The sequence below is a fragment of the Trachurus trachurus genome (genome assembly GCF_905171665.1).
Source record: "Trachurus trachurus genome assembly, chromosome: 9".
Lineage (NCBI taxonomy): Eukaryota > Metazoa > Chordata > Actinopteri > Carangiformes > Carangidae > Trachurus > Trachurus trachurus.
The window spans coordinates 1,880,021-1,902,193 of NC_139895.1; the positions used below are offsets into that span (position 1 = coordinate 1,880,021).

At 44.1% G+C, this 22,173-nt stretch overlaps 1 protein-coding gene across 1 annotated transcript in view; it reads left to right on the forward strand.

Moving 5' to 3' along the window:
• LOC310991871 (uncharacterized protein) overlaps nt 1–22,173 on the forward strand; it is a 41,647-nt gene that overhangs the window by 17,966 nt on the left and 1,508 nt on the right. Inside the window, exons 7-14 of the mRNA XM_083979802.1 lie at nt 10,081–10,254; nt 18,596–18,639; nt 18,914–19,518; nt 20,482–20,534; nt 20,780–20,994; nt 21,215–21,489; nt 21,778–21,891; nt 21,979–22,120. Coding sequence (XP_083835928.1) covers nt 10,081–10,254; nt 18,596–18,639; nt 18,914–19,518; nt 20,482–20,534; nt 20,780–20,994; nt 21,215–21,489; nt 21,778–21,891; nt 21,979–22,120 — 1,622 coding nt within the window. The remainder of the gene's footprint in view (nt 1–10,080; nt 10,255–18,595; nt 18,640–18,913; nt 19,519–20,481; nt 20,535–20,779; nt 20,995–21,214; nt 21,490–21,777; nt 21,892–21,978; nt 22,121–22,173) is intronic.

The following is a 22,173-nucleotide window of genomic DNA, read 5'->3' on the forward strand; positions in this document are numbered from 1 at the left end:
TCAGAGATCAGCTGTTCTTCTCTGGGCTCAGCTCTGAAGTCCAACCCCTCCCACCTGAGATACCTGGACCTAGGCAGAAACAACCTGCAGGATTCAGACCTGAAGGATCTGAGTGGTTTTCTGGAGAGTCCAGACTGTCGACTGGAGACTCTGAGGTCAGACTCTGTTTTATTTTTGTGCTCAGATGAATGTGATGTGAAAGTTGTGTTGACACTGAGCTGCAGACATGAGGCTGATGTTATACTGATCCACACTGAGGGTTGTCATGGTGACGGCTGTGTTCTTCTTCTCTGCTCTTAGGCCCTGTTTACACAACAACGCTTGTTTTCTCCCTGCTCCCTTCCAACCAATGGAAAAAATGTTGTGATGATATTGTCAAATTGTGAAATTGCCTTGGTTGGAATAAATAAAAAGAAAGAAAGAAAGAAAGAAAGAAAGAAAGAAAGAAAGAAAGAAAGAGGACCCCCGCGCCCCAATTTGCAATTTGATAGAAAAGGGGGGGGTGCATTTTAAATTGCATTATGGCATTTATTTACTCTTTGAGGCAAGTATAAGCTTTCAGTTGTAACTTCCAGAACAAAAAATCATACTTATGCAGTGGCTGCAGACACCTTGAGGGACATTCAAATAGTCCTGATTGAAACTGAATTAACCTTTTTCCCTAATAATTTGGTTGTTTAGATTTTATATTTTTATTTTACAGTACTTGTGCACATCATTTTCAATTATACACATTATTGGTGTTTTGTATGATATAAAATGAAAAATCTTCACATAGCCTATCATCATTTATCATCATCATTTTGCTGAACATCAGGTCTGTTGTGATGATACAAGTCATTGGTCTTGACATGTGTTTCTCTTAACACACATTGTACATCTCGGAGGCGACGTTTCTCCTCTTTTTTTCAACTTGAAAGTTGCAATAACAACAAACAATTCAGTAATTCCAGCTCACGTAACAGGCGACGTCTTTCCACACACGGGCTTCCTTCACCTGTCAAACGAGGCAGAGCTCAGTGGGAAACAGTAGGAGTCATGGAGGCGCCGTGGACGTGCACGGAAAAACAACTGCGCACCGCTGCGGCTTTTGAGTTGGGAGCGCGCATGACGCGCGTCTACACTGAATGGGTTTGAGCACGCGCAAAAGACGCTTCATCTCAATGGCCCCTCATGCAGGATGCACAGGGCACACACAGTTGAACCAAGGCGGCGGCCAAAGTCACCCACGGCCTTTGCAGACAGGGAAAACCCTGCGAGTCCAGCCGGCGGTATCTGGGCGTTTCCTTATCCCAGTGCAGCGGCTCACAGGCACACACAAACACTTTGAGCGTGTTTTCGTGTCCCAGCGCATTGACTTACAGGCGCACACAGACAGAGAAAAACAGTACGCAAACTATTAAAACTCGTGGGCCGGATTGGAAGGTCCGGCGGATATTTTCACGGACCCCTTGCAATTACACCACGGACCACTAGGGGTCCGCGGGTTACACCCCGCCTTTCTGAAGCCCCGCCTTTCCAACAATAGACTTCCATTCATCGTAATAGCGGGGTTTTCTATTTTTTCTAAAGACCCCGCTACTCCGAAAAGGCTATTGGGGGAAACCCCCAGTGCGCAGTGCGCATTGATCCTTTTTTCCTTTTTGGGGTCAAATGGATCATGTGCATAATTAACTGCAAAACAAGCTAAATACTTCATATTAATGACATATAATGTTCATTATGCTTCTAGCCTGTCTAGCCTCTACCTGGTCTTTTTACTAAACTTGACCAACTCCTTTCTTCATTGCCTAAGCCCAACCAAAGCATCTCCCTCAGTCAGCTGTCAGCACGAGCGGCGGCTGCAGCAGCCTCGCACCCTGTGAGCTCAAGCCGGGTTCAGCCGCGCTCGAGCGGAGCAGGGGGGGAGAAAAAAAGTGTATTTCTATTACTGTGTGGAGATCTCCAACAACGGAGTCGGGGAGAAAGCAAGTGGGACAGATCTGCCCAGTCTCTGAGCAGTGCACGTTTCACAGACGGGTCCATGCCTATGTTCCCACAGCCTTATGTTCCCACAGCCCTATGTTCCCACAGCCCTATCGTCCCACAATTCTAAGATTTTTCTCAAAATTAGGCCCTATGTTCCAACTAGACTCTCTACCTATCTGGACTCTATCTATCTGACCTGTCTAGCCTATACCTGGTCTTTTTACTAAACTTAACCAACTCTTTTCTTCATTGCCTAAACCCAACCAATGGTGGGACCAAAGGGCTGTGGGAACATAGGAATGACCCCTCACAGACAAGCCACAACACAGAATGTAAACAACGTCACGCGGTTCAGCACCTTGGACAGTTGCGGGGGGAGGGTGTCGGAGTAGCGGTGTTTCGAAGTGGAGGTATTTCGGAACAGCGGTGTGTCGAAGTGGAGGGGTGTCGGAATGGAGAGCTGTCCCCGGGTCCGCGGACCCCTGGTTGAGAACCACTGGTCTAAACCAAGTGAGAACGCAACGACACTTTTGCGTTTTCTCTTCAGATCGTTTACGTGTAAACGTAGCCTTAGTCCAGTCAACTACAGAAACACATGTAATGTGTTAATCACTGATCTATAATCAATAACTGGTTCCTGAGGCTCTGTGATGTTTGTAGTGAAACATTCAAAGCCAACATCCCATAATAAGCAGGTGTGTGTGTGCTGGTCAGCAGGTTTTTGTCTCTTAGCTTCATTCAACGTGTTTCTATACGTTTGTTGTCATGGCAAAAGAGTTCAGCCTCTCATGTTTGTCCGCGGTGCAACGCTCCATGACCTGCTTCTCTCCGGTGTCGAGTCAGACCCGGTTCTCCTCCCCGGGCTGAGACGCAGGTTGGACGATTGATACACAGCGATTTCCTTGAAAACCACACAAGCTTGAGCCGTCAGATTTCGTCACTACCTTCAGCACTCAACACCGACCAATCCTGGGAAAGCTTGTGAAATGACGTCACGCCATTCAAAAGTTATTAGCGCGAACCGGTTTTTGACTACGGAAAGTAAAATCTTACGTGCGGTAGTTTTTTTGTGATCAAAAGTTGTATTGTGTGTTTCATGCAATAATAATATGACCTAACAACAGATGGATTCGTACATAAACAGGTCCTAAACTATGCAATGTCATAGTTTTGAAGTTTAGAGGCAAAACAGGTTGAAGTGTCAGTAGTCGCTGCAGGGACGATTGATACAGCTGTTTCAAATGTCCCTCACGCCACCGTGCGTAGTGATTGTGGTCACATTGTGCGATCAATATCTGTAAAAATCACAGAATTAATAGCCTAACTGTTTTGCAATAAACAACAACCTATTTGAATGAACAACATGTATTTTTAATAAACACCACATATTTTTAATGAATCAAGGTGAATTTAATCGAAATGCGGATCTTGACAATTACGCACGGGACAAAAATATTTATTTGACCTATTTATATTGTGAGAAATTATGTGACATTTTGGCAATGACGAGTACACTAGTATGTTGTCCGATATGCTGCATAAAAACGAGAGTAATGTCAGTAGTTTCTGTTTAAAACATGCTGTTTCAACCGTCCCTCCTCTGTGTTTCAAACGACCCGCATAGGTGGGGCGTTTGAGACAAATGTCAACTTACGTTCAAAGTTATAAAACAGCGGGATCATCCAACATATGTGTTAAATTACACTTGTAACTAAGAGAATACACATGTGAGTTGTTGATCACATGATAAAAATGTTTGTGTACATAATGTCATCTTTGAAAAAGACGTTTAACTGAAAAGTGTATCAATCGACCCGGCGCTCCCCTACTGGCTGAACACCGCAGCAGACCAGTTGTTGTCTTGGTGATGAGCCGCTGCTCTGACCCAGGTAGCTCTGCACTGGGGTCCGCCCGCTATTCAGACATCCCGCTATTCCGACACGTCTCTATTTAGACATGCCGCTATTACGACACTTTTTGGTCTTTTTTTTTTTTTTTTTTTACAGCTGCGATACCCAGGCGCGTCTCTCTCTCTTTTTTTCTTTTCTTTTCAGCATGCCTGTCACCGGTTTGATGAGGGAGTGATGTTCTTAATCTCAACAACTCAACTATCAAGTCGCAAACAAAACTGACACACATGATAAACAAACAGAACTATGCTGCAGTTTGTTTGTCAAGTTAACCTGTCACCTTCAGCACCACGGACAGCGTGGCGGATGAGCCGCGGAGATGCAGCTGTGAGCGTCTGGGCTCTAGTCTGGGTTTAGGGCCTGGGGCCTCATTTATCAAAACTGTAAGTAAGAAGTGTAAAACTGCTGCTACTAAATGTTTTGCTTAGGCCTACGGCGAAAAGACACCCACAATATTTACACCTTTTTCAGATCTATCAAACTGTGCATGCACAACTCTCCTCAATTTCTCTTTGATAAGTCAAACTGGATCCAAGAATGGTGCGCACGTGAACACACCTCATATTTCCGCCCCCGGAATGCCTAGACACAACCATATATGGTCAGCACGTGCAAATTAGCCACGGGCAATAAATTAGTCAGAAAAATGATCTTGCATTTTAATAAGCTACAATAAAAACAAAAACCTCCCAAATCTCAACAAAAGGGAGCAGAAAGAAGAATAATCTTATGTAATCTGCCCCAGAAAATCTTTTTTTTTTCCTTTTACCTATGTTAAAACAATGTAAAGCAGGACGATAGTTACCATTACTTTGCACAGCTTTCCACTACACAGTTACAGCTCTACTGGACTCGGTTTAGGTCATTTTCCATTACAGCTGAGTCCTTCACAGTTCCTCCTCAGGGCCGCGTTGTCTCACTCTTTATTCTCTCGTCAGCTCCAAACACACGTGCACCTCGTTAACTCAGGTGACAGAATAATAACAGTCTCAGTAGCTGCAGATCAGTGGATGCTGCTGCCAGTGTGTTTTTAAACTCAGCGGGTTTGTTTTTTCTTCTCTCTTATAGGCCTATGTATTTGTGTATGAGAAACAGTGTCTCAGATGGAGAAAAAAAATAGAAGGACACGTCTGACTATAACTTAATCAATCAATGTCAGAAAAGCGGAATGTTTGAAAAATAGTAAAGTGCCGCTACTCCGACAATAAAAAAAAAAATGTCGGAATAGTGGGACGCTTGAAAAATAATGTTAATGCCGCTATTCCGACAATTAGAAGTCAATGTCGGAATAGCGGCATGTCGAAATAGCAGCATGTAACCGCTCTGCACTGTTCCAAAAACATTGGAGCAAACTTCCAAACAGGAGTCGTTTGGATAAACTGACCACAGACTGGGGATCTAAACGGTTACTTTCTCACATGAAAAACTATTAAAACTTTATAAAGTGACACATAAACAGGCTACAACAGCTTTTAGCTGCTTTACCGCTGTCGCTGTCGGCCAGCGACGTCATTCTCCAGGCTGCGCCGACTGGGATTGCCAACTAATTAAGTCACAGAATGAGCAGTCTTGAAGAAGAAAATGAAAATACAGTTTGGACGATTTCTTATTAGTTTCATCTATGAGTCAAATGATGCAGCTATGATCTTGAAATGAAAAAGCCTTTCAGCTAATGCATTTTAATTTTCAAATTTGACATTTCAAATTAAATTTTTTTTTTTAAAGTATATTTTTGGGGCTGTTTTATTGCCTTTATATCAATAGTACAGTGGAGACAGAGACAGGAAATGGGGAGGCAGAGAGTGGGAATGACATGCAGGAAAGGGCTGCCCGATGTGGTATTCGAACCGGGGCCACCTGCAGTGAGGACTGTAGCCTCAACATGGAGCAGCAGCTCTACCAAGTGAGCTATACGCCGCCCTGATATTTTGAAAATTAAACCTTAAATGTCCTTTTCTTTATTATAAGTCACAGAATGAGCAGTCTTGAAGAAGAAAATTAAAATGCAGTTTGGATTATTGATAATTCATTTTACTTATGAGTCAAAACATGCAGCTATATTTTAAAAATGAAAAAGGATTTGTGTTAATCCATTTTAATTTGAATTATGAGACACATTTGCTTCGATAGACCAGTGTGAACCTGACGTTGAGCTCATGTACTTTACGTTTCACTGGCCTGAAAACTTTCCTCTTCTGGTCCAACTCCTGCCACAGGGACACGGTATTTTTGTCCCATTATCAGATCCTCTCTTTCCTTTATCTGTGCTGATCACCGTGTCCCTGGATCACAACCGGTCTCAGGGACTGATCCATATTCTACATCATCGGTGCCAGTTGCCTGTGCAGTCGTTCCCTCTAATTCCTCATTTCAACACCGAGCCTGTCTGAAATTATCTTCTGAACACAATCAGGCAGAGTCCCGTCAGTCCAGTGTTTCCCATTAATTAACGAGTCTGTGGCGGGTCTCGTTTGAGTATTAGGGCCAGCCCAAAAAAAAAAAAAAACAGCCAAATAAAAAAAAATCCAGCGCGAGGGAAAAAAGTAAGCAAAACAAAAAAAAATCCGGGACAAGAAAACAAACAAAAAAAGTCAGGTAAAAAAAAAAAAAAAAATCCGGCACAAGAAAAAAAAAAGTCAGGCAAAAAAAAAAAAAATCCAGCACAAGAAAAATAAAAAAAAACTGCAGAGGCTTGACCACGTACCACAACAAAGCGACAAGCGACTGTCGGCCAAACTCTGCAGCGCCATAAAAGTGAACAATAAAGCCGATTAACTTTGACTCAATGCCGGAGTATGACAATGAAAACACGAATCACTTCCGTGTCCATCCCCTGCTGCTAACGTACAGCAATCAGCAATGCATGTTCTTCATTGCTGTCCCCCATATCTATGGCTGCCCCCCCAAAACAAACACACAAACACAATCATTTATAAATTACATAGAGACGTTATATGAGCTAACGCAACTAAACGTGACTGGAGACACCTCCGTGACTAGACCACCGCAATCCAGGTCTCTGCCTCCTCCTGTAGTATTTACAAATACAAATACTATACAGGGATAGGCCTATCTCCTCTCCTCCTCTCCTGTATTTGTAGTATTTAATACTACTACAAGAGTCTGTCTGTCACCCTGCTGCTGTCATGGATCAGTCAGTCGCTTTGTTGTGGTACGTGGTCAAGCCTGCAGTTTTATTTATTTTTTTGCCCTTTTTTTTTTCTTGTGCCGGATTTTTTTTTTTTTTTTTCACCTGACTTAATACTGCCCTAATACTCCTTTGTACGTTTGAGCCCGCCACAGTCTCTCACAGAAAAAAAAAAATTGAATTTTTTTTTTTTTTCTCACGTGTGTCTACGTGCGGTGCGCCAGCACGCGAGAGAGGCGGTAGTTTGAGAGGCTGACTGGCAGAGATGAGAGCTGGTGAAACGCTAGCATGGTTATTAACACCATCACTGATCTCTGCCTGATTTACTAAAGGTTTGAGTGTATTAAAACGTGTGCAAACGTGATTGCACGCGCAAACACATGTGGAACCTGATCTACTAACCGGACGCACCGAGGATTGCGTCTCTCACACGGGCAGAATAGCACGTGTGATCCATTTAGCGTGTTTGCCTTGATGAATATGTAAATATGGGCGTTTCAGCCAGAACGTGCAAAATACTGGGAGGAGTAGATGCAAATAGATTTATTTAGCGCGTGCAATGTGATTTACCAAACCAGGAAGAGATTGCGGTGGCTGTTTTTGCGTCTTTATTTACCACGTCTGAAAACCATGTAGTAACTGATACAACACTGTTGGGAAACTTACCTGAGGGTATGAAAAACGCTGCCACAGCCACGCCAGCCCGAGCCACGCTGCAGACGCCAAGTCTACTGAGAAAAGGAGCGAGTACGTGCACCTGAATCAAATGATCTAATTTTCCGGGTGCCGCCCCGTAATCAAGGTGAAGGAGGACGATTGCTCCGAGACCAGTGACGCGGCCTTGTCCACACGAGCCCGGGTATTTTTGAAACCGGAGTTTTGCTCCGCGTCCACACGAGTGGTGTAATAAAAACACTCTGTACACACGCAACCGTGGAATCCGCTACCAAGTGACGCAATGCATGTGTGGAAGGCTGTTTTAACCAATCAAACTCAGCGGCTCAACTCATTCACTGGCTGTTGTGTTGTCTGTCAAAACATGGATGAATGAAACATATCCACTTTATATCGACCGCGGACGTCACAAATAAATGTTCGGCTTTTTGCTCGTTCCGTTCATCTCCGCATAGGCTCTTTTTATCACTGCATGACAGCAGTGCAACCCCCCCTCCTGTCGTACCCGGTCTGACAGAGACATAGGCTATTGCCTCATGAAAATCATCCCGAAAAACTCTCAATCAAACAATGTGGGGAATAAGAAACTGCGGCGCTACTGTAGTAGTTCTGTAATTTTAAAAACACACAGCAGCGGCCCAGCTGATCTGTAGCGTCACTTGTTACTGTAAATGATGCTGTGTGGAAAACCAGCTGTGGTCTGTGATTGAGGGTGAGTTTGGAGCTGACAAGAGGATCGCCCTGACGACCGTTTCCTTATATTTTTCTCATCGAAAAACTATACAAATAGCATTTAGATGATGTAAAAAAAAAAAAAAATCGAGAAATAATAAAAATCCACTTTGTCACCTCCATTTTTGCGAGCTCACGTCAACTTCTGCAAACCGCTGCAAACAACCTCTGCGGGCTGGCAGTGTTTACATCAGCACGTGTGCAGCTATGACGTAAACGAGAAAAACAATCGCGGTTGCAGTGTCCACACGCACCCGGTGAAACCAACCCCGGCCGAAAACCCCACCCTGGACTCCGGTTTCAAAAAACCACGGTTTCAGGGTTCCAAAAGCGCGGTTGCATGTGGACAGGACATACAACCGGGAACATATGTTCACGGTTTCAAAAATACCCGTGCTCGTGTGGACAAGGCCTGCACAGTGAGCAGGAAGTAGGAGGAAGGGGGGGGGGGCACACTAGGGTAATACACCCCAAATACAAAAAAATAAAAAATAATGAGCAACCTGCTCTGCCACATAAACATCATATACTCACAGACATGATCATGCAGATAGCTGTATCGTCCACTGTTAATTTAGCATTAGCAACATTTACATGGAAATAAACTAAACATTTATGTAACATTTCAAAATGCACTACATGAATACCTGTGTAACAACAGAATTAATTGAAAATATGAACACAACTCACAAGTGAAAATTTTGCTCGGTACAAACAGCGGGAGGAAAAGAGACGATAGCTGGAGCTGCAAGCAGAACGCATGGCATGTAGAAGCTAATGCTTCTCTGATCAGACTCTCTGCACGCTGTCATGTGATTAAATCTACCTATCAGAACAAAGGCTGGAATTAAACATGAACCAGTGAGCTTCTCTTAAAGCAGAAGTAAGCAATATTTTTGTGTTAATATAAGTCTTAAATAGTTATATCTTCCGACAGCAATCACTTACATAGAGTGTTTGGTCTGAAACACGGGTCTGTCAGTCACTCTGCTCTGCTCTGAGCCCAGGAGAAAACTTTTCTTGTATCCTACAAGTTTTATCCAATGAGGAGAGAGAACAGCATGAAGGGATGCGCGTGAATGTGGTGACGTAGGGACGAGGACCAATAGATCCATGACGAGGGCGGGGGCTGCTAACTCCGTCGGCTGACAAGAAGTTATGGTGCGTTCAGGGCAACTCGTAACTCGTGTTTGTCCGACCTGTTCACGGGTCAGAAGTTACGAGTGGCCGTTATAATGACTTTCACAGGTAAAACAGGTCGGAGAAACACGAGTGGGTTGCCTGGAACGCTACAAAGTCGTAAGTCGTGACTTGAAGCTGTAATTTACGGTTTCAAAAGCCTGCCTGGAACGCAGCATTAGCCAAAACGACCGGATCGCTTACTTCTGCTTTAAACACCAGTAGGAGGAGAAAAAGCAATATGACTAGAGGCAAAGTTCAGTTCAGACCTGAATCAGAGAGTTGTAGTCAGTGTTTAGTCCAACAGGTATTGATCAGATATTGATTGTATATTGACAGACTGATCTGAGGTCAGCAGCAACTGATAAATCTGTGCTGACATGTGGAGGATGTGTAGAAGGCCACATGATGAAGACACATCTGATCAATCATCAATCATTCAATCTTCTTCTTTTATTCTTTATTCAGATTGGTGCGCTGCAGTTTGTCAGAGATCAGCTGTTCTTCTCTGGGCTCAGCTCTGAAGTCCAACCCCTCCCACCTGAGACTCCTGGTCCTGAGTCACAACGACCTGCAGGATTCAGACCTGAAGGATCTGAGTGGTTTTCTGGAGAGTCCAGACTGTAGACTGGAGACTCTGGGGTCAGTTCACTGACTGTTACTGTTGTAGATCTTAGATCTTTGATCCACAACTGAACCTGATTGATCTTCACTCAGAACTTGAATCATTGACTTTGATGTCATGAATGAAGGACGTTTGAAATAGTTGTTGTCTCATGTTTCCACTTGTTCTTCTCTCACACTGACAATCACTCTTCATTTCCCTCTGTCATCAATAATCAATAATCTGATCGCTTCAAGTGTGTGTGTGTGTGTGTGTGTGTGTGTGTGTGTGTGTGTGTGTGTGTGTGTGTGTGTGTGTGTGTGTGTGGTACAGTCCACCATGACTGATGTGATGTTGTGTTCACTGACTTAAGAGTTTTAATGTGAAAAAAGGTTCAGAGATGCTGTAAAAAACAAACTCTTCTTCTTTTATTCTTTATTCAGATTGCAGGGCTGCAGGTTGTCAGAGATCAGCTGTTCTTCTCTGGGCTCAGCTCTGAAGTCCAACCCCTCCCACCTGAGACTCCTGGACCTGGATGGAAACAACCTGCAGGATTCAGACCTGAAGGATCTGCGTGGTTTTCTGGAGAGTCCAGACTGTAGACTGGAGACTCTGAGGTCAGTTCACTGACTGTTACTGTTGTAGATCTGAGATCTTTGATCCACAACTGAACCTGATTGATCTTCACTCAGAACTTGAATCATTGACTTTGATGTCATGAATGAAGGACGTTTGTCTCATGTTTCCACTTGTTCTTCTCTCACACTGACAATGACTCTTCACTTCACTCTATGTCATCAATAATCAATAATCTGATCCCTCCAGGTGTGTGTGTGTGTGTGTGTGTGTGTGTGTGTGTGTGTGTGTGTGTGTGTGTGTGTGTGTGTGTGTGTGTGTGTGTGTGTGTGTGTGTGTGTGTGTGTGGTACAGTCCACCATGACTGATGTGATGTTGTGTTCACTGACTTAGGAGTTTTAATGTGAAAAAGGTTCAGAGACACTGTAAAAAACAAACTCTTCTTCTTTTATTCTTTATTCAGATTGGGGGGCTGCAGGTTGACAGAGATCAGCTGTTCTTCTCTGGTCTCAGCTCTGAAGTCCAACCCCTCCCACCTGAGATACCTGGACCTGAGAGAGAACAAGCTGCAGGATTCAGACCTGAAGGATCTTTGTGCTCTATTGGAGAGTCCAGACTGTAGACTGGAGACTCTGAGGTCAGTAGAGGGATGGATCAGTCCATGCTGCTCTCATCTCTGTTGTCATTCTCAGTGTAGATTATGTTGGCAGGTGCTGTAGATGTCCAGGAGTGAGGCACCAATGACCTTTCTTCCTGCACTGCAGGGTTTTTCAGTCTGAGGTGGTTCAGTTTCTAAACCACACAGGGATGCAGCAGGTCAGAGTGTTCTCAGTGTCTCCTCAGTAGAAGGAACACATGATGAGAACCAGGGCTGCTGGGTTTCATTGGTCAGTGATGTGATGTTGTTGGTCCAGGAGAGGTCCTCTGTTATGTGCACATAATGTTACACACCTGGTCTCATTAGTGACAGGTAGAGTAGACGTGCTATTCTTAGCTAGCTTCCTGTTACTGATGTTATCAATGAGTTTAAAATGTTGCTTTTACTCGTCAGCTAACTGCTAGCACTGCTGTAGTGTGTCATGACAGTGCTAGCATGTGATAATGGGCCAGTGGCTGAGGCTGGTATGTTTTATTGTTGACACTCAAGTTGACAGTAACTGGGGTAGGCAGAGGTTGGTGTAGCAGCTATACATTTCACTCAAGTAAGAGTATTTTTACTTTAGAATAATATTCCATCCATCCATCTTCTTCCTCTTATCCGGGGCCGGGTCGCGGGGGCAGCAGTCTGAGCAGGGACACCCAGACTTCCCTCTCCCCAGACTCTTCCTCCAGCTCTTCAGGGAGGATCCCAAGGCGTTTCCAGGCCAGTCGAGTGACATAGTCACTCCAGTGTGTCCTGGGTCTTCTTTGGGGCCTCCTCCCGGTGGGACATGGTCATGAACCCTGTATCTGAGATCTTGTTCTTTCAGTCATGACCAGTGTTGGTAATAATGGCATTAGAGTATAACGGCGTTACTAACGGCGTTATATTTTTCAGTAACGAGTAATCTAATTAATTACTTTTCCCATTACTGAGAATGTGAAGTGGCGCGTTACTACAGTTCGGTTGAATGAAACGCAAGGTGGTTTCGGCCACACGTCAGCTACCTCAGGACAGCTGCATGACGGCGAGCTAAGGTAACGCAGCATCCCAGACCGATCAGCTGTGTGCCAGTGCAGCCCCTGGGACACAGCTCGAGAGTCACAGCCAGCACACACCAGTACCCACTCCACCCGAGCAGCAGCAGTCTGAGTCCAACAGACGGACTCCAATTATGACACCTGAAACGCTAAACACAGAGCAATCGCTCTGTAAACACAGCTGATCGATCGAAATAAAAAATTACCGCTGGAGTGAATTTACTTTCCGTCACTGAAACAGGTTCTTGAATGTAACTCGGTCAAGACGTATCCTCAAGATTTTTTTTGCAGTGCTGCTGACATCATGCAGCATGATGATGATGATGATGGTAAAATTCACAGATAAAGACAAGCGTTTTTTCATCAGCATCAGTAGAAATGACGGATAGAGGGGGACAGGCTTTATGCACAGCTCCACTGCTCCACTGCTCCTGAATCCAAGGGTGTCCTGACCATTGTTGTGACTACTGAGGTCAGAGTCACAGACACACCTTAATCAGTTTGTCCAATAATGCAAGACAGGAAATAAAGAAGCTGGTTTAAAGCAGATATCAGCTTCACGGCCGTTTCGGCTAATGCTGCGTTCAAGGCAGGCTTTTGAAACCGTAAGTTACAGCTTCAAGTCACAACTACGACTTGGTAGCGTTCCAGGTAACCCGTAGCTCGTGTTTTTACCATCCTGTTGTCTGTGAAAGTTCCCTATAACGGCCACTCGTAACTTCCGACCCGTGAACTCGTACCAGATCGAACTGGTATGACTTCACAGGAAGGAAAAACACAAAGTACGAGTTTCTTTGAACGCACCATGAGTTAGCAGCCCCCGCCCTTGTCAGGCATCAATTGGTCCTCGTGCTACGTCACCACATTCACGCGCATCCCTTGGCTGCACACACAGCCCTTCATGCCGTTCTCTCTCCTCATTGGATAACACTTGTATCCCACAAGGAAAATTTTCTCCTCGGGTTACAGCAGAGCAGAGTGACGGAGAGACTCGTGTTTAGGCTGAAATACTTCATGTAAGTGATTGCTGACGGAAAATACGACTATTTAGGACTTATATTAACAAAAACATTCCACTGATATCTGCTTTAAGTTCAGGAAGTAGGGGAGCTGTGCATGAAGCTTATTCAACCTTTATTTAGTGGGAGCATTGGAAAAAAAAACGTTTTAAAGTAACGAAAAAGTTACTTTCTCAGTAACGCATTACTTTTTGGTTTAAGTAACTCAGTTACTAACTGAGTTACTTTTTAAATGAAGTAACTAGTAACTGTAACTAGTTACTATTTTTCACTAACTTGCACAACACTGGTCATAACCCAGAGTTCGTGACCATAGGTGAGGGTAATGTAGATTGACTGGTAAATAATATTACTCAAGTAAAAGTCAAACGTAGCCATCCAAATAGTTCCTTGAGTAAGAGAAAAAAAGTACTTAGAGAAAAAACTACTCAAGTGCTGAGTAACCTCTGATTTATTGGTTTAATAATCAGAGCAATAAAGCAACACAGTTTTCAACCTTAAAATAATGTTTCTAAACTCAATGAAGTGGTAGAAAAATGGTTAATAGGATGAATGGTGCTGCCGCTGCAGTCTGACTGAAACTGCACTATATAACTTCACTGTGTGGGTAGGAACTCTGTGGTTCTGGTACACCGCAGCTCCGCTGAGCTCCAGAGGCCCAGTTCAAGCCCAGTCCCCCTGCTCCTCTCACCCACACACGAGTGCCTTGTGCTGGGCCGCACAGGTGACCAGCCTCCCCTCCAGAGCTCACCGGAGCTCATTGGAGCTCTGGAGGGGAGGCTGGCTGGCCAACTCTGGAGCTTTGCTTGGCACCAGCAACGGTACCGGTACCGATGACTGTAACGATGACGGCAACAGCGCCGCTACTGGTAATGATGACGGCGACACACCGACGATAGCAACGGTGTTGGCGACAGCTTCTCTGGGAACAAGTTACCAGACAGCTCTAAAAGTACCAGCACCACGAATCCCACATACTGGGGCTTTAATGTAATCAAAAACAAAAATATAAAAGCAGCAATGAACAAATTGAGATGAGGAATATCACTTAACGGAAAAATAAATCTTTACAAAGTAACATAAATTAAGGCAACAGCAGCCACAAAAAACATTCATAAACTCTGTGTGTGTACGTGTCACACTTCGCATTGGATGGTTAACGCCACCCTTGACTGCCTAAGGAAAAACACAGATAGCCAGCACTCATAGGTTGATCCTCTTAATTTCTCTTTAATCCAGGCAGCGGGGGCCCACAACGTGTTTCAGCAACACAGCTTTTTTTCAGTGTTGTGAGGAGAGGCAAAACATGGGGGATATTAACGGATGTGTTCACCTCAAACCATTCACTTATATTGCACAGCACATGTTCACTGTGTGTAAACAACGCGTCAGAGCTCTGTCATCCTATTGGTCAACATCAAGATTCACATCGTAGGAGATGTAAGACTGGGCAGGAAAAATCAAAAGATTCTAACATGGTAGACTTTCTGTTGGGGCATTGTAGAGCGTCGTAAACATAATACCGGTCACACTCAGGGGTGGACTGGGACAAAAATTTGGCCCTGGACTTTTTGGTCCAGACCGGCCCACTATCTGCACGCGGATATTTTGCCAACTAGCACCGTTGATGTACATACAAACACACAAGCTCTTAATAACACCACTACTAAACGATATACAATATACAACAAAGTAGAGGAATAGTGTGGAATAGGTTAAGTTTGGACACGATTACATGCACATAATGAGTCAGAACTTTGGCTAGTTGGCTAAAGTATGGAAAACAATAGTAGGCTACAATGATCTGAAAAATGGACAAACACTAATTTTATCTTAGAAAGACAGTACAGCTCAACATAATGTATTCACCTTATGTAGCCCCGCCCACTTTGCCACTTCCGGTTTGGCCGCGATTGTGTTACGACTTCCGGTCAAATGCGGAAGTAAAAACTGATGTAAACAATCGACTGAATTTGCAGTATATTGCGGGACAATTACAATACAGACAATCAAATCAACATGGACAACACTTGAGGGGTGTACTTCGAAGCGAGTTTAGTGGGTTATATTTTATAATTATATATTTTTTATTGAGTCTAAAGCCAGGCTTTCCTGTACTCTCTCTTTCAACCCAGCTAGATCGCCATGGAAACTTATGGTAACAGATGTTTAGCTCATTTATTCAGAGTTTAATCCTAAAATCGGCTATAAAAGCGCCGTTGTTTCACAATTTAACTCATTTACAGCGTGACTTTTACTTTGAAATCCAAGTGGAGCTGGCAGAACCAGTACGGAGGGAGAGATCGCGCTGATCCGCTGCTGTTTACCAACTGTTGAGCTGAGCGTCAGGAGCTCATTTATATATAGGCTATTATATTACTTGGATATAAGCTGCAGCATGGACGTCGGAACTATTTACTGAGAGAGGGAGGGGGGGTTTTTGTTGTGAGGGTCGACTGTCACCTGGAGCAAACTGACAACTATATGATCAGAAACTCGTTCAACTCTGGACTGTCTGTGAAGACTGACGGGAAGCTGGCCTCATCCTCTGCTTCAGAGACAGCCTTGCACTATCGGACCTGGGTCTCTGCTCCGTGTCCAGAGCCTGGTCAGGTCGGGACACGCTGTTCACGCTGTGAACCTGCTCGCTAATGTGTAAAAGAAATAAACGGAGGGATTTAGAAATAAAACCCTCCCTCAACTACTGTAACTTAAATGTGGCCATGAATAAATTTGTTTCGCCTACAGCAGTATTGCCCAAATGCAAATATTGAATACATCTCTATTTTCACAGTTAAAAATGTCTTTGTCACCTAAACTACCCCCCGCCCCCTCCAAAAAAGAGAAAAGAAAAGAGAAACACTGTAGCATATTTTCATACGCACACCCAGCCTGAATTGCGATCAGTAAAATATATAAAAGTAGGCTATAAAACACAATTTAAACATGAAAGTTGTTCCTCTAGTTTATTTTGTTTAAATGGATAAAGCTTCATAATTAAAAGTAGCGCAATGTCCAGCTGTCAGAAATTAAAAGCAGCCTCTTATGTGCATTAACAATGTTGCTTTGGGCTGTGATAGCGTTTTTTTTTTTGTTTTTTTTTTAATTCGCTCCTACTCTCCAAACAAGCTGCTCACCTTGGCTGAAATCAGCGGGGACACGGGGATTTATTTAATTATTTTTAACCAGACTCTAGAGTAGATGGAGGTGGGTGCATGTCGTACAGAGCTCCACACACACTGGGACAGAAGATGAGGTCGATGCTCAACTGCTATAAAAACTCACACGTTTTCTTCCAGTGATTGTAGCTTCCTCTTTATAATGCTCGTCATTTTTTGCAATCGACAACGGGAAAAAAAACCCAGATTTGCCAACAAGAAACATCTGAGAACGGACTCAAATAATCAAGCTACCGCTAATGTACTATACGACTTCCGGTCGTCACCGGAAGTTCCAACACAATCTCACAGCGTTCCATTGACTCCATGGTTGCCCCCGGAGAATAAGGTGAATAGACAATGAAGCATGACAAGAAATACTGTATGCAGAATGATGTTTTACTGTAACAGTAGTTAATCAGTGTTTTATTAATTTTAACTGTATAATGTTAAACTGTTGAAAGGACAATAAACCATAAACACTGACTGAAAAAAATATGGAAAGCATACATATTTGTTAAGTTGTAAGCTCAATGTCCTTCATGATCAAATTTGAGTGAGGGCACTTTAATAAAAGCAACTAATCAATTAATCGGATAGTATATGAATATAGTTATTGTTTTCCAATACTTTAGATAACTAGATTTAGCTGTAACACACCACACCATCAGAGTTATTAGCTATAGCTATTTATTATGTCAAGTAAAGTTCATAGCAACCGTTCTGGACCATTTACAGTATTTTAATGAATGTTTATCCACACCATTCTGGAAAGCACATAGCCTACCTGCTTAACACGGTATCACTACCTCCTTCACATGGTGGAGAGTCTTCTCAACACTTATTTTTTCAGCCTCCTCCTGCACCATAAGGGCGGTGGTAATGAGAGCTTCACTCCCTTCAGACTCATGTGAAGGACCTGCTGCTGGAGCTGCAGCATCGGTGCTTCTAGCCCTGATCTGCGTAATTGTTGTACTTTCAGCAGTCTCTGCTGCTAGAGCTTTTCTTTTTCTGTTACTTTCCTCCATTTTTCCGCGCCGCCTTTGCGTTTGTTTACTTTTCTTTTCCGTTTTTGTGCGCTGGTGTGTTTTTTTTCTCTCTCGCTCTCTCTCATCATGACTCCGTGATTGGACGAGGGGGGGTCTAGAACATGCGTGGGTGGGACTCCTGGGCCTCTGTAGCCTCTCATAGGGCCATTGGGCCAGGTAGACAAGCCACTGGGCCAATCGTCACCTCTCTGCTGTGTCTGCAGCTGAGCACTGTGGGCCGAGCCGATGCATGTCTCTCTCCCTGGGCCGGGAGAGTTACAATAGGCAAGGCGAGGCATGGCGAAAAAAAAAAGTTAAATAAATAAAATAAAAAAGGGCCGCCATCGGCCCATTAGTGACCGGCCCACCGGGAAAGCTCCCGGTACTCCCTATGGCCAATCCGCCCCTGGTCACACTACATGTCCGTTTGTCGTTCCCGACGCTCATAATCGGGCATGACGCCGGAAATTTGTCAGCCACGAAAAAATCGTGTCAAAATCATCCTGAAATCGTGTCGTCTGAACCCGGCTTAAGAGTCAAATACAGAATGATGTGCAGCAGCTGGAATATCAGGACAGCACGGATCAGATGCTGAACTTCCTGTGGTTCCAGTGGCTTTACTTTTCTAGATCTGATTAAGAGCCATCTTCTATATTTTCTTTGATCTGAATCTTTAAACGCCACCTGGTCCAGATCAGATCATTAGTAAATGTGGTGACACCATGGTAACCTGGTTGAACATGAAACTTAAAGCTCTGGTTGATCCCAAAGGTCACTGACTAACACATTGAGCAGGATCAGTTAAAGCTCAGCTGGGTGAGTCTGATCCTGGATCATCACAGTTTGGTTTAATAAAGCAAACTCAAACAAACAAAACCTGATTATTTCCCTCTGGCTCTGTTGTGTTTGTTCCTACAGGATCGGTGAGGGAGAGGTGATTAAAGCTTCCAGAGACAAAACCAGTAAGTACTGAACCTCTGTCTCCTCTTCATCAGTCTGACTGGGAAATGAGTCTGGGCTCATTTAACATCCAATAGTTTTATGAATTGCATATTGTTTTTTCATACTTTCTTTTTTGGCTTGAATACAACAAATGAAACAATGGACAACAGACAGGGTCATCATAGGAAAGAAGTGATGTTTAAATTTCTATGTGTATGAATCTTTCATATAAGAAACTTTCCTTCCAATTGACACTGATTTCTGAGATGTTCCTTGTTTCTTCTCTTTCAACAGGTGACTCAAAGCTGAAGGTTTTTGGGGATGACACAAAGCCAAAGGTCTCTGAGAACAACGCAGAGCTGAAGACCTCTGAGGACGACTCAAAGCTGAAGGAATCTGAGGACAACGCAGAGCTGAAGGCCTCTGAGGACGACTCAAAGCTGAAGGAATCTGAGGACAACGCAGAGCTGAAGGCCCCTGAGGATGACTCAAAGCTGAAGGAATCTGAGGACGACTCAAAGCTGAAGGAATCTGAGGACAACGCAGAGCTGAAGGCCCCTGAGGATGACTCAAAGCTGAAGGAATCTGAGGACAACGCGGAGCTGAAGGCCCCTGAGGATGACTCAAAGCTGAAGGAATCTGAGGACAACGCGGAGCTGAAGGCCTCTGAGGATGACTCAAAGCTGAAGGAATCTGAGGACAACGCGGAGCTGAAGATCTCTGAGGATGACTCAAAGCTGAAGGAATCTGAGGACAACGCGGAGCTGAAGATCTCTGAGGATGACTCAAAGCTGAATGAATCTGAGGACAACGCGGAGCTGAAGGCCTCTGAGGATGGCTCAAAGGTGAAGAGGTTTGATGAAGACAGCTTGAAGCTTAAGGACAACGCAAAGCTGAGGGTGAGAGAAAAACATTGTATTTTCCAGACAGACTTCAGGGCTCAAGAGAGGGGAAAAAATAATCTGAGAATATCTCCTGTGTTGATAACAACAATGAGATCTCCAGTGTATAAACAAACTCATAGTTTATTAGTTGCATAATAATAATAGTAATCTATTCTATAATAATAGCGGAAATAATAGTAATGGCAAACAAACACTAGCCAGGCTAGCGCCGCCTACTGGTTCCGGCAAATTTCATTTGCCTCAAGCATGTAGTCAGGACACTAGCAATGCGTTTCGGTTTGCTCCGTCCGCCAGAGCGGACGGACCAATCAGCGAACAGACGGGTAAGTGAAGGCGATGACGTTGAACTCAAGCGCTCAAGATTAACCTATGAGCTTAACCGGTGTATAGCACACGTGACCACCAAGCAGCAGCGATTAGTTGAAGCAAATGTAAGCAACCGCCTCCCGGAAGCAAACGAATCCCTATGGCTCGTGTTCAGACGCTTTATGAAATGTAATGAAGTAAGCGGCTGATGCATCAGGCTAAACAAACACTGCATATCTCCAAAATCCGGCAGGTTTCCAGGATGCCAAGTAGCCTACTCATTTTAATGTAACAATTGCCGATGAGAACCGGTGTCAAAAAGGAAAAAAATCGATCACGGACTTAATGATCGATTACCATGGCAACGAACAAAGCTTCGATGCTTCGATTTTTTTGGGTCAGCCCTATTAACAATGATAACCTCAAGCATGAACTTATTTCACAAAACATTTATCATTTCTCTGCAGAACCTGCTGCTTCTCAGATGGAGTCTGTAAATTATTACATTGACATTGTCAATGTATCCCCTCAAACTCTGTCCACTGTGCCCGAGGTCACTCAGGACTGTGGAACAAATCCGTTGGCTTCACTCAACACAATATATTTTTAATTGTAATAAACCAGCTTACATTGTTTCTCTCTGAATTGCAGCAGTCAAGCTTCAAACCTGAACTGGAAACTAAATCTACACAAGTCTCATACAGGTAAACATGCAATAAACTTACTCAACACAGTTTTTACCAAAGTACCTTCCTTTTCCTTCACAGCTTCTATCGAGCCACAGCAGAGGTGTCTCTGCATCGTTGGTCTCATGGTCGACTGTGTGAGGAAACATCAGCTGGATCAGCTCTCAGTCAGCTGAGTCAGGAGGAACACAATGTTTTAGCCAATGTTGAACCTGTTTCATCTCAGGGTCTGAGGTGGTCACTCAGCCTTCTGTGTCCCACAGGTTCAGGTGTCCTGGTCCAGGCCAGTTCCAGTGTTCTTCAACTGGACTGGTGTTTGTTGTGGCTCAGAAGGCGGAGCTGCTCTACAGGACTGTCCAATGGGATGAGAGCCTCCTCCACTCAGTTGGCAAGTTGGCTGCAGGACCGCTGTTCAATATCCAGTGTCCTGAGGATGCCGTCCGCCAGCTCCACCTCCCACATTGTGAAACAAAGGATGGTGAGCAAGTGATTGTGTTTGTTAGAGCAACGGTGGGGAACTAATGATGTAACTTAAGTTGTGTGACCATCTAATTGATGTGTACATTTATTAAATTAATATAATGTAAAATCAGGGCACTGTCCTTCTCCAGCCTCCTGATTAATTTCCTGATGTTGACAACAGTGACTGAAATGATCACTGCTGTTGTAACGAGGTTGTTGTCTCTGTGTTTCCACAGCTCTGCTCTATGACGGTCTGCTGTCTGTCGCCCACATCACTGATGATGGAATGAGCTTCATCGAGCCACTGGAGATCACAGACACTCATGTGATCATCTCAGTCCCTCATCTTTCTGCCTTTGGCCTGGTCTGGGTTCAGGATCTTATATGGAGGTGGTGGAACAACATAAAACCAGTTTGCAGTCAAATTCTGCTGTTCCACCAACCAAACCTCACGGCACTGAAGCAAGGCCTCAATGTGCATCTGCTGCCTCATAATGTCCCCCTGGCTGAGGTAAGGCCGCAGACTGAAGTGTTAGAGATTCACTCTGCTTCACTTTCTAAACTCATCACTAACAGAACTGATAACATGAACTTTATTTCATGGACACTGTGTCTTGGTGTCGCCTTGCCACCACTTCAGCAAGTCTTACACAAACATTCACATGATTTCAAGGATGAAGGTCAAAGATCAGTGTGACCTCAGAAAAGACTCTCAGTCCTGTAGGTCCAGCCCAGTAGAACCAGTCTGTCTGTTCAGGCTCAGGCCCGACACTAATGAAATGATATGATTGTTCTCCAGGTGAAGGCACAGCACAATGACTGTGCGTTCATCACGACGACTTCTGAAAGCACACTCGTCCAAAATAAAACTTACACAGTTTACTGTCCGCACGCCAATAGAGTCCAGCCTAAGGTGAGTGTTTCAGACTAAAGCTGACATGATTCCTCAAACTGCTGTCACTCACCTGGAGACACTGACACACGTGCTGCTGGTTTTCAGAAAAAAGACTTTGACCTGAACTATGGACCAAATTACCACCCGACGTTTCAGATCATCCTGCCTTCAAGCGCAGAGGAAGCCGATGTAGAGGTCCGAGATGAAACCGGGACAGCTGTGTGGGATTGTCAGATTCCTCTGCGAGGTAAAGTCTTCATCCGCCTGACGTAGAACAGACTGATGAGTGGTTCTTATCTC